Genomic DNA, 14,966 nt, shown 5'->3' on the forward strand with positions numbered 1-14,966 from the left:
TTTTAAGATCCAGGAATGCCCCCACTGTATATTCTTTATTTGCTATTGCAGTTATTTCATGAGTGCAAACAAAGTTGTCCTATTAGCTCTAAAGCCATATTGCTGTTAATACAGTACATTGTATTTTGTGATAAATTCATCCAATCTTTTATAGAATATTTTTTCTAGTATTTTAGAGAACTGTGGAAGTAAGGAAACAGGTCTGTAATTTGAGAGTACATGTCTGTCTCCAGCCTTATATATAGGTATGACTTTAGCTATTTTCATTTTGCTAGGAAATATACCAACTTGTAGAGACTGATTGCAAATATGTGTAGGTTTCCCCACACAGTCAATATTTTTAACCATAGCCATATCCATTCTGTTCCAGTCTGTAGATTTCTTACTGTTATACACATAGATGTATTTCCATTTATAGTTTTACTTTCCACATCATCTCTACTACTAGTCTTTGTAATCTCCTAAACCAAACCAGGACCAAAAAAAAAAATAAATCATCAAATTAATCTGCAATTAAGTCCATATCATTAATAGTTGTATTATTCTTTGTGCTAAAATGATTTGAGTATTTTGTTTTTCCCATTCCATTTTTAATATTAAATACTTTCATGTATTTTTAATTCTTTGTTGTCCTCCAGTAATTTGATGTAATAATCACTTTTGCTGCTTCTCATTACTCTTGTCAGCTTGATTTTATTTCTTATAAGTGTGTTCTGCTTCTTTTGTTCTTTTCTTTAAAAAAAAATGTATATATTGATTTTTCTTCTTGCATGCCTTTTGTATTCCCTTAGAAATTGGCTCTAAAATATTGGCTAACTATTTCTTTACTAGAAGACTTTTTTCATAGAGAGCAGTTGACAAAAATCTCTCATAGGCTTCATTTACATCTTTAATGCCTTATAATTAAGCACTATCTTAACACCGTATATGAAAACTTTGCTTCACAGACACATGTTCGTGGGTTTACTGTCATAGAGGACTAAAGAAACCAGAAAATATTCACATTTAAGAAGCTAAGAATTTTAGTATATTTTCTTTAATGACTCAATGATTAATCAGTTGTCAAAATTGTTGGAGATATTTTCTGTTGACCAACACATTGATTAACTAAATTTACCTTTTTATGGAGGGTGAAAACAAAAATGACAAGTAAAACAATCAAATAAACTGGTGATGAGGTTTATTTTAGACTTTTGGTTTAGACAGACATTTTTACAGATTCCTGAAGATTACAATCATTCAGTACTTAACACATGTGTCTACATCATGTAAATATTCACATTTTGAAAAGAACAAACCTCAGCTCTGCTCTTCACAAAAAGCGAAGCACACCGGATTTTACTTCAAAGCCTTGAGTCGTGTTCAGATTTCTGTTTCTCTGTTCAAATCATTTGTTTTTTTTGGAAATACTGAATTAAATCTGTTATACATATTTCTAATCTTGAGGCAACTTCATTCACAATGATTAAACAAAGAGTTCATCAAAACCACAAATTCTATTTCCACATGGTGGAATAATAAAAAAATATATATAAATAGCTAAACGTTCAAATCGTTCGACACAATTTTGATTTGAGAAGCCACTGAATAAAAACAGTAGAGACCTTTTCGTAACTGAATTTCGTTGGTAAAATAAACAGCTGGAATATCAACAAACTAACAGTAAAACTGATAGAAACAGCTGAACAATATGATGGAAAACTTATTCATTTGGAGGATTTAGACTCAGGCACTTCACAAAAATGTAAAGGAGAGATTTTATCTCAACACAACGCATAATCATTGCATTTAAGAAAAAACAAACATGGCTCTGCTGGGTGTTTTCTGTTGCACAGTCATGAATTGTATATACTAAAGCTTTAAAAAGCAATAAATCAAATTATCAGTGCAGTACAGACAGACATCTGGACCAGGACACTCAGAAAATAATTTCAAGACTGTAAAGGACGGCCCGAAAGAAAGTCGAGAGGATTGCAGTGTGTTTGTCTGAAAGTGCTACCTTCACTGTTTTGAAGAATTAGGACAAAAATATAACATTATATCATTAATCATTATAATCTCCAAAACTTGATAAATGATTCTTTTCTTGGCACCATCTTATAGTCTAAAAATGTAGTTAAACTTGGCCTCTACTGTGTCTTCATCCATTAAATCCCTGCTGATCAGCTGTTCGGGACATCCAGTAAATAAACCAGAGCAGGTAGCCGACTTCCGTCTTTCCTCGCAGCTTCAACTTTTTCCCCCCCTGAATGGCAGCAGGAGAGGTTTCCCAGCATCAGATCACTCACTCCTTTGCCTTGTTCAAGACTAAACAGCGTCATGCAGCAACATCCAAGATGTCTTCTCAACCTCCTCGTCCCTCACGACCTCCAGAAGTTGGAGCTCAGCTGGCCTTTGGGCGGACTGATCTGTCGGCTCTGCAGCGATGTCTACAAGTGCGAAGACAAAAGTTTTTAAACAAGAAACAAACCAAAATCAGAGAGTCTTATTTTATTTCATCATCACAGTCATATTTTTGATAATTAGAGTAGTGATTATTTTCATGATTCATCTGTTGATTATTTTCTCAATTAATTGCTTAGTCTATAAAATGTCAGAATGGTGAAAAAATGTCAATCGCTGTTTCCCAAAGATGACACCTAAATGCCTTATTTTGTCCAAACCAACAGTCCACAACCCAAAGATATTCAGTTTACTGTCATAGAAGACTAAAGAAACAGAACATTTTTGAGAGGCTGGAACATTTTTTCTTAAGAAATGACTCGAAATGATTAATTGATTGTCAAAATAGTTGGAGATTAATTTAATAGTTGCAACTAATCACTGCAGCTTTAGATATCTGCTATCTAGAAAAATTGTTGAGGATCATTTTAGGAGAGACGGTGTCACACCTTTCTTCCACTTAAACTGACTGTGATTTATTGTGTGAAGACCTAATTGTGACCTGTGAGTCTACCAAGCAAGGACACTGACTGGTTAGTCCTTTTCTATGTACTCAATGCGTTGCCTCTATGCACTACCTGTTGGCACCTACATCCTGTCAGACTCAGACTTGGCTTTATGGTACTTACTCATGTTGTTCTTTCCTGACTAGATCCCTGCTTGTGTTGTATCAGCTCTCAGATGTACATTGCTTTGGATAAAAGCGTCTCCTACGTTAAATTGTAATTGTATAAGCAAATGCTAACATTAGCAGATATAATGTACCTCTAGAAACTGCTTGAGTCTGATGACTGAGCCCATCTGCCCGCTGCTGGTCACCGCTTCAATCCTGGAGACGCCAAAGAGACATATTCAATACATCAAACAGAAGGAGGTCAGCTCATGGCGACAGCTGCTGGTAAGCTTTACTGCTGCAACATGTTTTAGATGTTAAGTGAGTGTGTACCTGGGGAAGTATTCCTCTTTCAGAAGCAGGATGAGTTTCCAGAACTGCCCCTGATACTGCTTCATCAGAGCATTTCCACAAACCTGAAGGAAACACAAGAGCAAACACAAACTTCACTGGAGTTTAAGTCACATTTACTCCCACAGCTGCTTTCATTGACCACAGTAATGGAATAAACTTAATTTCCCTTTATCCCCAGCCTGTTCCAAAGTTTCATGAAAACAACACAGCAACATGATGATGAATATCACTGTACCAACTAAATACCAGCTACAATCAAAATTAACCTGCATGCATCATATGTTAAGTGCCTACGATAACAGAACAGATAAATAAACTAACCTACACTCTTTTGAAAGATCAGCAGTAAAACAAAACAATCCCTCCCACATGTTTAAAAAGTAACACTCACCTCCAGGAAGTCGAACAGCAGTGTCGCTGTGATGTCGGCCAGAGGCTCCATATTAAGCATCTGAGCCAACCAACGCCAGCCGTGGTTCAGGCCGTGAGGAAAAGACTGAAACACGAAAAATGTGTGACATAAGTCAACAGTGAATAACTCGTACTAGAACATTTCAATATGCCGCCTCACTAAAGGCGGGGACACACATGACGACTGTTGAGATGATTATGAATATGATTCGGTTGCGGTGACCGATCAGAGCTTGAGCGGTTCTGTTCCAGTCTGGTTCAGTCGGCAGATAAAAGTCATACAGTGTGTGATATGTAAAGACTCTAATCTTACAAATGTCCACAAGTCCTTCTCATGAAGATTTTATTAAAACATATTTGATTTTTGGGACTGATGACGGGACAGAGAGCACAGTAAACTCAGCAGCTACACATTTCTCCGTTTTGTATTTCTCTGTTTTGTGTTGTCAGGTTAGGCTAACCCATTGTTGCTAACTTTGGAGCTAACCTCCTTCACACCCTCACTAACACCCCCGTTTTCACAGGTAATTTGTTAGTCTGTCCCTCCCGCCGCAGGAAATAATGGCTTACTGTTGGAAAGCTATTGATGTCGCACTTTTCTCCTTATGAAAGTAACACAGAGATTATTCGACCAATGAGAAATTAGTCAGACGAGAGCATATCGACCAACTAATCGACCAGTCGACCAGCAGACTACAGCCCTACTAATCTTGTTAACTCTTTGTGTTCATTTTGGTTCTACATTTGTCTCTTTTCATTCTGAAATGAATTAATGCACTAAGAGGGACCTGAACAGGAAGTGAGACAGTTCTTACCCCCTGTTTGGAGCCGTAGGGCCACCTCAGCTGGATCACGGCGGCGTAGAGGCGGATCATCCCAGACATCCTCTTCAGGAAACTGTCCTGACCTTCGACCCCGGAGTCGTCGACACGGTAACCAAGAATTCTGTAGAAGAGAGGGAAAACCCCACTAAATACGTATATTTTCTATGTAAAATTATTTTCTTCTTTTTTCATTCATTCAGGATTTATCAAACATAACGAGCCGTGAGAGCCGTATGTAACAACACTGACCTCTGATACTCCTCCACAGGCGTGCCGTCCTTCATCGGAGGGTAGTTTGGGACTGCATACGGGCATTTCTTGTGCAGGTGGGCGAGGATGAGGTCTCCCACCCGGGGGTGCAGCTCCCAGACACCAGACGCCACCACAGCGATGGGGAACGCTGCTTCGTGGTGAGATGCTACTTCCTCCTCTCCTTGTTTCTACAAGGGAAAATGAGGTTGTCAAGGCACAGTAGCCGGGATGTGTGCACAATCATTCGCACACACACAGACAGATGTTTACACACTGGATTTTATACTTCAGACTTTTACAAACCCATTTCCCATGTGCAAGGACATCAAATTCAGGTCAATGTAAAGGTTTATTTGCCACATGCACATGTAATACGTGTAATAAAATGCAATTATAATGGAAGCCAAAAACGTTGTTCCTGATGTATTTGAGATGAGTCCTATTTCAGTGGAAAGGGTAAGGACGTGTCAATCCACATCACACACAAACAAAGCAACTGGCTTGGATCTTATTCCAGACAGATTTCTGAGAGATAGTGCCAGTGTCATTTCTAGTGTAATTACCCATGTAGTAAATTTATCTGTAAGTCAGGATAAATTCCCATGACAGCCCTAATTTTAAACAAGTATTTGGTATTTATTAAATGCATCCCCTCAACAAGGTAACAGATTCATAGTGAAATAAGCTCTGTAGTAAATGTTTGTGTGATTACATCTGTAAAAATGCCTTTTATTATATTCAATAAATTATGCTCTCAAATTGATATACCACGCTCTTGAATAAAGATGGGGAAATAGCTCCATACAGCGTCAGCTGGGGCTGAAGACTACAAGTTTGAAAAGTAAAAAACATCTGAGGGTTTAGAGTTAGATAGAAGTGAGGTTACCAGACCTCTGTAGCTCCTCATCTCTGCTGGAGGCTAGCAGCTCCATGCTACATCAGCCGCTACTAGCATAACACACCTGAATTTCACACCGAATTAGCAGTGGTTGAGTTGGATTGTGGGTAATGTAAGGGCCAGGTTTTGTGGTGAATCACCACCCACCGACAAGTCTACTAACTCGCTTACACAAACACAGATTGGATATGTAGTAGTAGCAACGATACATATGAGTTAGGTATATAAACTGCATCATTTCTACGGTTTAAAGGATTTGTGTGACGATGTATCAAACGGCGCCAGACAGACTCACCACAAACTTCTCAGCCAGTTTGTAGCTGACGAAGTCCAGGCCCTGCGGATGCTGGGAGGTGGAGACAGACTTCCCCCCCGACACCACCGCCCGTCCCGACAGCAGCTTGTCGATCTTATCAAAGATTTCTCTGAGCTGAGATCCGGAGTTGCTGGAGATTTGACTGACGGGGATGGTGGCCGCCTTCTGAAGCTCCAGCTTCAGTTTCTTTGTCTGAGTGCAGAGAAGAGAAATTAAGCACAGAGTCCCAGTTATGAATAAATTATTATCATCACTGTCCTTTATTTATTGCCACAGCAGTGCTTAACATGATGGCTTATTCTTAGACCATATAGTTCCTGATTCAAATGAAAATTGTGCCAATTTTAGACTTTTATGTTTTTATTTTACTGCTATTTCATGCAGCAAATCTCTACCAAAGTGCCTTTTACTCGGAGGCTGGTGGGAATTTCATGGTTAGATTATAAGCATTCATGCAGAGAAGCACAAACCCACCTGGTTGTCTTTCGGGGAGTTGAGTTGTTCGAAGGACTGAGCGCACTGAGCAGCTGACGCCTGCAGCTCCTTGTACCATTTCAATGTGCTGTCTTCAGCGCTGTTCTGCAGCCCTGTGGGAAGATAATTACTGTCAAATATTGGATTCTGTCTGCCAGCATGACGCATCAAAAAATATTAAGCTGCACCATCTTTGAAATTAAAATTAGACAAATTTGTGTGAATGTGAATTTTCTGTGGATCTGTCCGTACGTAAACTGTTCATTCTTGAACACACGTCTCACTTGAAAAAGAGACCATGATCTCAATGAAACTACCTTAACTAAAGAATTCAATAAAAATCAAATAAGTCTCGACTTTGACTGACTTTAAACCTGCATTAATTTTTCTGTCCACTTGGGGGCAGCAGGAACAATTTGTGAACATTGACGTATCATCAACTTTAAATTGATATGTTGAACTTGTTAGCAAACAGTTGCTTATTTCCACATCCAGCAGTTACGGAGCAACATTATCATTCATTTGGAGTCGTGTTTCTGTCCACCTGGTGAATGTAAGTCCAATATTCACTCTCTTTTAACTCTGTTTTTGCTCTCTACCAACTCCTGAGGGAAATATCTGGCTCTTTAGCTGCTAAATGCTCCACTTTGTTCACCAGCTAGTCTACAGATAACTGTGTCTGTTTGCCATTGGTGCTGAGCCAGTAGTGAACAGTGGCTTTTTACGGCTTTTTCTCTGAAAACGACGCTATGAGAGCGCTGAGAGTGAACCAAAACAGTAAAGTTGCAGCCGGACAGATAAACAATGAGCTGAAACTCACTATAAAGCTCCGTTCAGCCGAGAGGAGCTGCAGAGTCTCTGATAATTCTCTGTAGGTTCATCACTACGAGCCACGACCAACACATTACACACTGTTAGCTCAAAAAATATATTACAGTCGCTTTAACTATATCAAAATAAATCATCAAATCAATTTTTGTAACTTTACAGCTGCCCAAAGATTTCCTTCCATCCAGTGAGGATGGTCTTTTCCATGTAGAGCCATTCTCTCTCTCTCTCTCTCACCTTTCCTCTGTGCCTTCTCTTTGGCCGACTGCGCCGCCTTCTTCTGCGCTTCTTGCTGCGCCTGCTGCTCCACCTGCTTCCTGCGCTCCTCTTCATCCTCCTGCTCCTTCTTCTTCCTCTCCTGAACCTTGGCCACCTCCTCCTGCATCAACCGGATCAGAGCCCTCATCTCGTGGAGGGCTCGCTCCGCCACGGTCATGTCCTCCACGCTGGGAAACTCTCCCTGTAAAAAAAAGACGTTGTACAATCGTATTTCCTCTCGCTCTCCGGGAAGAAGCCCCCCCGATCCTAAACCTGAAATTAAACCGACCTCTGCTGTCTTTCGGACCACTTCGGACACCTGGGAGCAGAGCTGGTTCCCGCGGGTGCTGAAGGAGCTGAGGCTGGCCGGTGGGAGGTTAGTCTTGGTCTGAGTGGACGGCTCCAGCAGCTGGTTGAGTTGCAGGATCTCCTCTTGAATGGTGTTGAGGTTACGCAGCCTCTCCCTGCCTTCTGCCTGACGCTGTCGCTCCAGCTCCGCCTCACGCATGCGCTGCTGCTCCGCCTCCCTCAGCCGCAGGTTCAGGATCTGACGGCACAGAGGACACCATCTCGACACCGGACCTCACGATGTTTCCAGACAACAATCTTTGGGTGTTACTCGCTCCAGTATCCTTTCTACATTTGAACTTATGATCATACCTTCATCCTGTGTCGTTGCTCTTCCTTCAGCTTCTCTTGACGCCCGATGCTCTCTTTAGTTCTACAGTGCAGAAAGTTAAAAAACCGTTTAGTGGCAAACCAGACAGCACATAACATTTTTTTACAGAAATGTTAATCTTTGCCTGGTGAGTCTTACTCTCTGTCCATCATGTCCCTCATGCTCTGGTACTCCTGCCTCTGCTTCAACTCCATGAACTCCTCGAAGCGCTTCAGCTGCTCTGACCCGGAGCTCGCCACCGCCGCCATCAGCTTCTCCTGCACCTCCTGCCGCAGTTTGAGTGCCACCTGTTGCCGACAGATTTAAAGACATCAGGGTGAGATCGCAAAGCTTCCTGTCTGCATGTCAGGGTCACATCTCAATATTCACATATACATTAAACAGGTTGCATCCATATATCATATAAAACAGGCAAGAAATTGTCTTAAAGTTTCACTGAGAAGGAATCTGTTTGTTTAAAAAGTCTAAATGTCCAACTTTGTTTATGCTTCAACATATATATAAAAAAGGTTGTAAGAAGGTTGATATTTACATTCTTTAAAATCATAAATAAGTCAAAGAAAGACACAAGAATAAAAGGATATACTAACGATCTCCAGTGATAATTAAGTAAAAACTAAAATAATGAACAAAAATATCAATTAAAATTACTCAAAAATTTAAAAAGTCCATTCAAAATAATGCTTTTATATATAAAAAGTAGTAGTATTAACAAAACCATTAAAGGACAAGGCCGGCAATTTTCCATATTCTTCTTATTGTCAACAAACCTCATGTGCAAAACCAAAACAACAATGTATTGATCAAGTAGAGCTGCAACGATTAGTCGATAAGTCAATCAACATAAAATTAATCGCCTAATATTTTGATAATTGTTTTGAATCATTTTTTAAAGAAAAAAAAAGAAGATTTCCTGGTTCCAGCTTCTCAAATGTAAATACTTTTTGTTTCTTTAGTCCTCTGTGACAGTAAACTGAATATCTTTGGGTTGTGGACTGTCGGTCAGTTGCTCCAGGAAACGGTGATCAACATTTTTCACCATTTTCAAAACATAACAACTTATCGATTAATTGAGAAAATAATCGACAGATCAATTATGAAAATAATTGTTAGTTGCAGCCCTACTAACAAGTATTGTGTGTGCATCCAAAGCCTGATATATCTTATTCCTCTGTGCCGTAGAGCTTTGTTGTTGTCCAAAAACTATTAAAAACACGTCAGTGAGTCACATCGCTGCACTGGGTGACATGTTCCTTCATTACGAAGAGTTTGGTCACTTTAGTTTGTTTAGAAACGGCTCCAAAGACTAATAACAGCGATCAGGTTTTCATTCTCAGGAGAGTAGTTCTGTGTAAGGCAGACGCTACTGAGCATGTGCAGGAACGTGATTCTGTTTACAGCTTCACTAGCTACATAACAAAACCTCTGGACTTTATACTACATTATAAATTTTTCACACACACACACACAATACTTGTTAGTGGATCAATTCATTGTTGGTTTGGTTCTGCAAATCACCAGCCTCCTCCTTTAATGGTTTTATTTGGATGTCAGATGTCAGACATCTTCAAACGTCTTGTTTTATCCGACCAACAGGTCATTTGAGAGGCTGGACGAAGAGAATGTTTGGTATTTTTTACTTTAATCTATTAATCGATTATCAAAACTGATCACATTTCTTTTGCTTCACTAATCCATTAAGTCGACTGATTGTTTCTTGAATGATCTAATTCATGCATTTCTTCCCTCCAAGATGAGATGTAACGTCCAAAAATGAAACAACACTGTTTTATATCTGTGCACATAAATGCTCACGTCTTTGTTTAAAATACACTTAATTACAATAATCAATAACCATTAAATATTGTTCAGGAAACATCTTCTTGTCACACAGCTGTTAAGGTGATCTTATCGCTCCGTCTGACCTTGGCCTTTTCTCGTTGTTCCTCTTCAAATTTGATGATGCGGCCGGCCGTCTCCATGGCTTTGGGCGACAGCAGGGAGATGGCGGGTAACGACGCGGGACTGGAGACTTCACCGACGTCCGCCTCCGTGTCTTCATCCTTCGCCTCGTGACTACCAGCCTGCAGCGCGTTAACCTGAGGAAAAGATGGAGGCAGAGAGTCAGGAGGGTAGATGAATTCAAAAAGGAGAAATGGAAGAATATAAAGTAGGGAAGAAAGCATCAAATCCAGCTTCATTTACAACTTTTTAAATCTCTATAATATATTTCAAATAAAGATTATTTACACACTAAACATAAAAAGGAACAATTGTGTGAAAAGCTGCCAGTTTTTGTGATATAAATTTTTCAGTAACTGACTTTAATTAATTTCAATTCAACATTTTTTTCTTTACAACCACATTTTATTATTTACCTTCTGTTATTACATCCAATTAAATTACCAGCATATACAGTAGGGAGAGCTATTTTGATAATTGAATGATTGTTTTTCATTTTTAAAGCAAAAAATGCCAATCATTCAGTGGTTGAAACTCCTCTGTGTCACACATGACGATAAACTGAATATCTTCATATTTGACACTGTTGATCAGACAAAATAAGACATTTGAAGACGTCTCTTTGAGCTTTACAGGACCAGTGTGAAGGATTTAGTGGCATCTAGTGGTGAGGCTGCAGATTGCAACCAACTGAATACCCCTCCCCTCCTCTTCCAAGCGTGTAGGAGAACCTACAGTGTCCGAGAAAGGCCCTCACTAGAGCCAGTGTTTGGTTTGTCCGTTCTGGGCTACTGTAGAAACATGGCGGTGAAACATGGCAGGCTCTGTGGAAGAGAACCTGCACCCTCTGTAGATATAAAGGGCTCATTCTAAGGTTTCCAAGTCATGTGACTTCACCTGTCTGCATTAATCATGTGACTACTACTTGTCTGTACTGATCATGTGATTACTTGCCAACATATATATATATACGAAGCAGCCTAAAGGCAGTCATTTTGTACTTTCCCTGATGACCATTTAAAAACCGAAGTAGTAAAATTAGTAAATTAATCAAAATTTAATTTAAATAATGCAGTAAAAAAACTCAAAATAAAAAGACATTTGCCAATTTATGACTAACAATAACAAAATTGACTTATTCTGTCTTTAAATGATGGATTAATAAATGAATTTTTAATTGAATTTCAAAAAAAAAAAAAAAATTTTTCAAAGGTTTTTAAATTGAAATTTTTGTACTTCCGTTTACTAATGTGTCTGCATATCATATTCTATCTCATAATTCATTTGTTCCTGCTTTAATATTAAGTGAGTAACTAAAATAACAAAAAGTCGCTTAATGAAATGTGGCTGAAAGCTTCAAAATCATAAAAAAAGTGGCACTTTTGGTTATTCTTCTTTTCAAGCTGCTGTTTCCAAGATCAACAACGAACCTCAAGCTCAAGTTTTATTGTGTTTTTGGGTGAATTTTTCCTTTAACCTTCCTACGCAGGGAAATCAGCCTTTATTCAGATGTGGAGGAGGACAGACGTACCTGCTCATGCTCACTCTTTAAAGACGTGGTTACAGAAAGTGTGGTGTGCTTGGCGGTGATGTCGGGGATGGATCCTGTGGAGGAAATGGAGGCTGGGATCTGCTCAGAGAGACCGGGACTGGAGTCTCCGGAGCTGGAGCCCAGTAAGCAGGACCTCTGCGGGGGCAAGGAGCCAAGGCGCTGCAATATGACTCCAGAGTGAGAGGACAAGCTGATGGCCTCTTTACAACCTGCCAAAATATCCTGCAAGAACAAACACATTAAAACTCAAGTCATGAACGTGTTTAAACACAGAAACAGTACGTGTCAAAGGGCTGAATTAAACAGGGTTAACAAAAACAGGCAACAAAAGGACACAGAGTGTGAGTCTAGAAGAAGAAATCTGGTTTATTTTGGTATATTTTTTAAGAACGAGTGACCACACAGTAAGCTCCAAAACTGTGATCTTATTGTATCACGGTCACGGATGTGTCAACCAGCCTGCAAATGTCAGATACAGCCTAAAATATACACACACACACTACACTGTGAAAATCTGCAATCAGTGACGTTATCAGTAAGATAAAATGTACAACTTTCCTGTCTACTTAACTAGACAGGAACTTACTTTTCAACATAAAATGACTCACTAATATTGACTAAACAGTGCCCTTTGTTTAGTTGTTCAAATTCTGACGTTAAGACGTTTGAGGTGATGAAAAAGCTCATTAAGGTTCAGCTTTAAAAGCAGCAGGAAGTTTGGGGCTTTTCTGCCCAGTGTTTCGTCTCTCAGGCAACATAAAGGCTCCTCTAACCTACTAATTAGTGGAGTCTCGATGGGGTCACATGCAGCTTGAGAGAAGGCTCTGATGTACATGTTTTTCAGGAAAGAATATAGTATAATTACTGTTACAATATACTGTTTACAATGTGCAATTATAATAATAGCCTCCAACAATCATGCTGGATCTGAACAACAATCAAAGATAAGGCAGTAAAGGCTCTTTTTAGCTTTTAGTAAAGATGCAAACAGCCTTATATATCATAAAGAAGTCAGAAAATATGTTATCTTTTCTTGCTACTTGAGTTTACTCTGAAGACATATTCACAAAGCTGCTGAGAGCAACTTTTACTGAGGAAGTGAAACATCTAGAGTTGACCCCGTTGCTACAGTATGGAGTTAAACCTACACCCTTATAGCCACCAGGTGATCTGTGTATCTGTGTGTGTGAATTGGAGACAAATCAATAAATCAGCCAATTTTTAGCCCATCTCAGATACATTGGTCTGGATCAGTGGTTCCCAACCTTTTTGACCTGTTTCCCCTTAAAATAAAGCAAAGTCTACCTGCGACCCCTCGTCACATGTTGCATTGTCTACCAGTTAAGCTATTAGTTATTGTCTTTATTCATCTGTTAATCGTTTTGTCCACGAAATGTCAGAAAATACTGAAAAATGTTACAAAAGTTATATCTTCTAACAGCCCAAAACCCAAAAATATTCCGTTTATCATGTTTCACAAACATTTGAGAAGCTGACACAAGCTTATTTTTTCATTTTTGCTTAAAAAATAACTAAAACGATTATTCAATTTTGAAAATAGTGATGAATCTTCTGTAGATCGACTAACCTTGCAGCTCTAGAAAGAAGACTTATTTTGTTTTATTTGAATAACTTTTAGAGGTTTGAGGACGTAAAACACAGTAATACGAAGAAAGCTTTGACAAAAGAATCACAATTTTGTGTGTCCAAAATATGTTTTTATCATCTCACGACCCCTTGCAGGGGTCCCAACCCACAGGTTGGGAACCACCGGTCTAGAGGTATGTTTATAAACTGCGTCACAATTCTGTGTCCACTTACAGTTTTTAGAGTAATTAAAAGATGGAGAACAACTTCTACTTCTTGCTCAATAATTTTAGGTTAAGAGTCAGAAACAGATAACTAAATAAATGATAAATAAACAGCGTTGACTACTTTAAGACGAATCGGAGAAGTATTGAAGATTTATCAAACAACGGAGGTTAACTGTCCTCACTGCAGAGCTAAATGGTTAAACGGTCACTTTAATCAATGATTAGTTAAGCTAACTAGCTCTAGAAACAGAGATATTTAGCCTGGTTAACGTTAGTAAGGATGTATTAAGGAGAGCATCAGCCATTACTCAGCTAATATCTGAGCTAACATTAACTCACCTCGCCCCGCTCCAACCAGTAAGGGTTGAATGTGATATTTCCTTTTGGGGAGTTTTTTAAAGCCTCTAAAGTTTCCCATCGTCGACTTTCAGCAGGCATGACGAGGGACCGGTAAACAAAACCAACAACTAACCAACTAACGACAAACAAGTTACATTCAGCTAAGTTTTGAACATGCCGGATGAGGTTACAGCAATTACAATCCGACGAGAAACCGCCCGCTTAAACTGCCGAGACGCTCAATGGTTCCGGCTCTTATTTATTGTTATGCACAATACAGTTTTTTTTCATTTGGACAGCATTCATAATTATAACGGAGTATTAGGGCAAAATTGAGAGGAAAAAAGTCTGATTTCGAGGATAAGGTCCAGAAAAATGTAATTGCCTATTTAAGGGGAAATATCAACGCAGCAGTCTGCCGCCTGCGTTAAAATGAGGACTGTGGAGCATAGTGTAGGTTTCAAAAATAACAAAATACATAATATTTTGGCACATCAGCACCAGATTATTGTGAGTATCAGGACTCTGAAACAATTGTGTCTATTCCGGAGAAAGAACCACAGGGACTTGGAAGAAATTGCCTCCTTTGTGGATGACGAAATGGCTGAAAGTGGTCGACTGAAGGCCCGACACGTGTTACACTGTATTTGGTGACCCACCAGATTCTGCGACCTGCAGTGTTGGAAGAAGTACTCAGATCCTTTATCTAAGTAAAAGTATCAATACCACAAGGTACAAATAAACCATTGAGTAAAAACCCTGCATTAAAAATCCTACTTACTTACTAGTACTAAAGTAAAAGTACTAAAGTAAAAGTAATCCTGCATTTAAAATCCTTTTGCAGAAATTCATGATGTGCCACAGCCTGCAATATTAGTACTTTTACTTTAGTACTTTATGTAAATTTAGCCGGTAATACTTCTACACTTTTAATGCAGGATTTTTACTTG

General features: G+C 39.1%; 1 protein-coding gene across 1 annotated transcript; it reads right to left on the minus strand.

Moving 5' to 3' along the window:
• Positions 1-1,163: 1,163 nt before the first annotated feature.
• On the minus strand, positions 1,164-14,248 carry gle1 (GLE1 RNA export mediator). Its single transcript, XM_042422285.1, has 15 exons — positions 14,017-14,248; positions 11,843-12,085; positions 10,275-10,448; positions 8,488-8,636; positions 8,331-8,391; positions 7,960-8,217; positions 7,650-7,872; positions 6,585-6,697; positions 6,090-6,302; positions 4,894-5,084; positions 4,636-4,765; positions 3,801-3,905; positions 3,389-3,471; positions 3,208-3,271; positions 1,164-2,429 (listed from the first exon to the last, which is right to left on the minus strand). The coding sequence occupies exons 1-15, from the start codon at positions 14,113-14,115 to the stop codon at positions 2,361-2,363; spliced, it is 2,175 nt and encodes a 724-aa protein (XP_042278219.1). The 5' UTR covers positions 14,116-14,248; the 3' UTR covers positions 1,164-2,360.
• Between the last annotated feature and the right edge of the window lie 718 nt (positions 14,249-14,966).

Source organism: Thunnus maccoyii, chromosome 9 (assembly GCF_910596095.1).
Source record: "Thunnus maccoyii chromosome 9, fThuMac1.1, whole genome shotgun sequence".
Lineage (NCBI taxonomy): Eukaryota > Metazoa > Chordata > Actinopteri > Scombriformes > Scombridae > Thunnus > Thunnus maccoyii.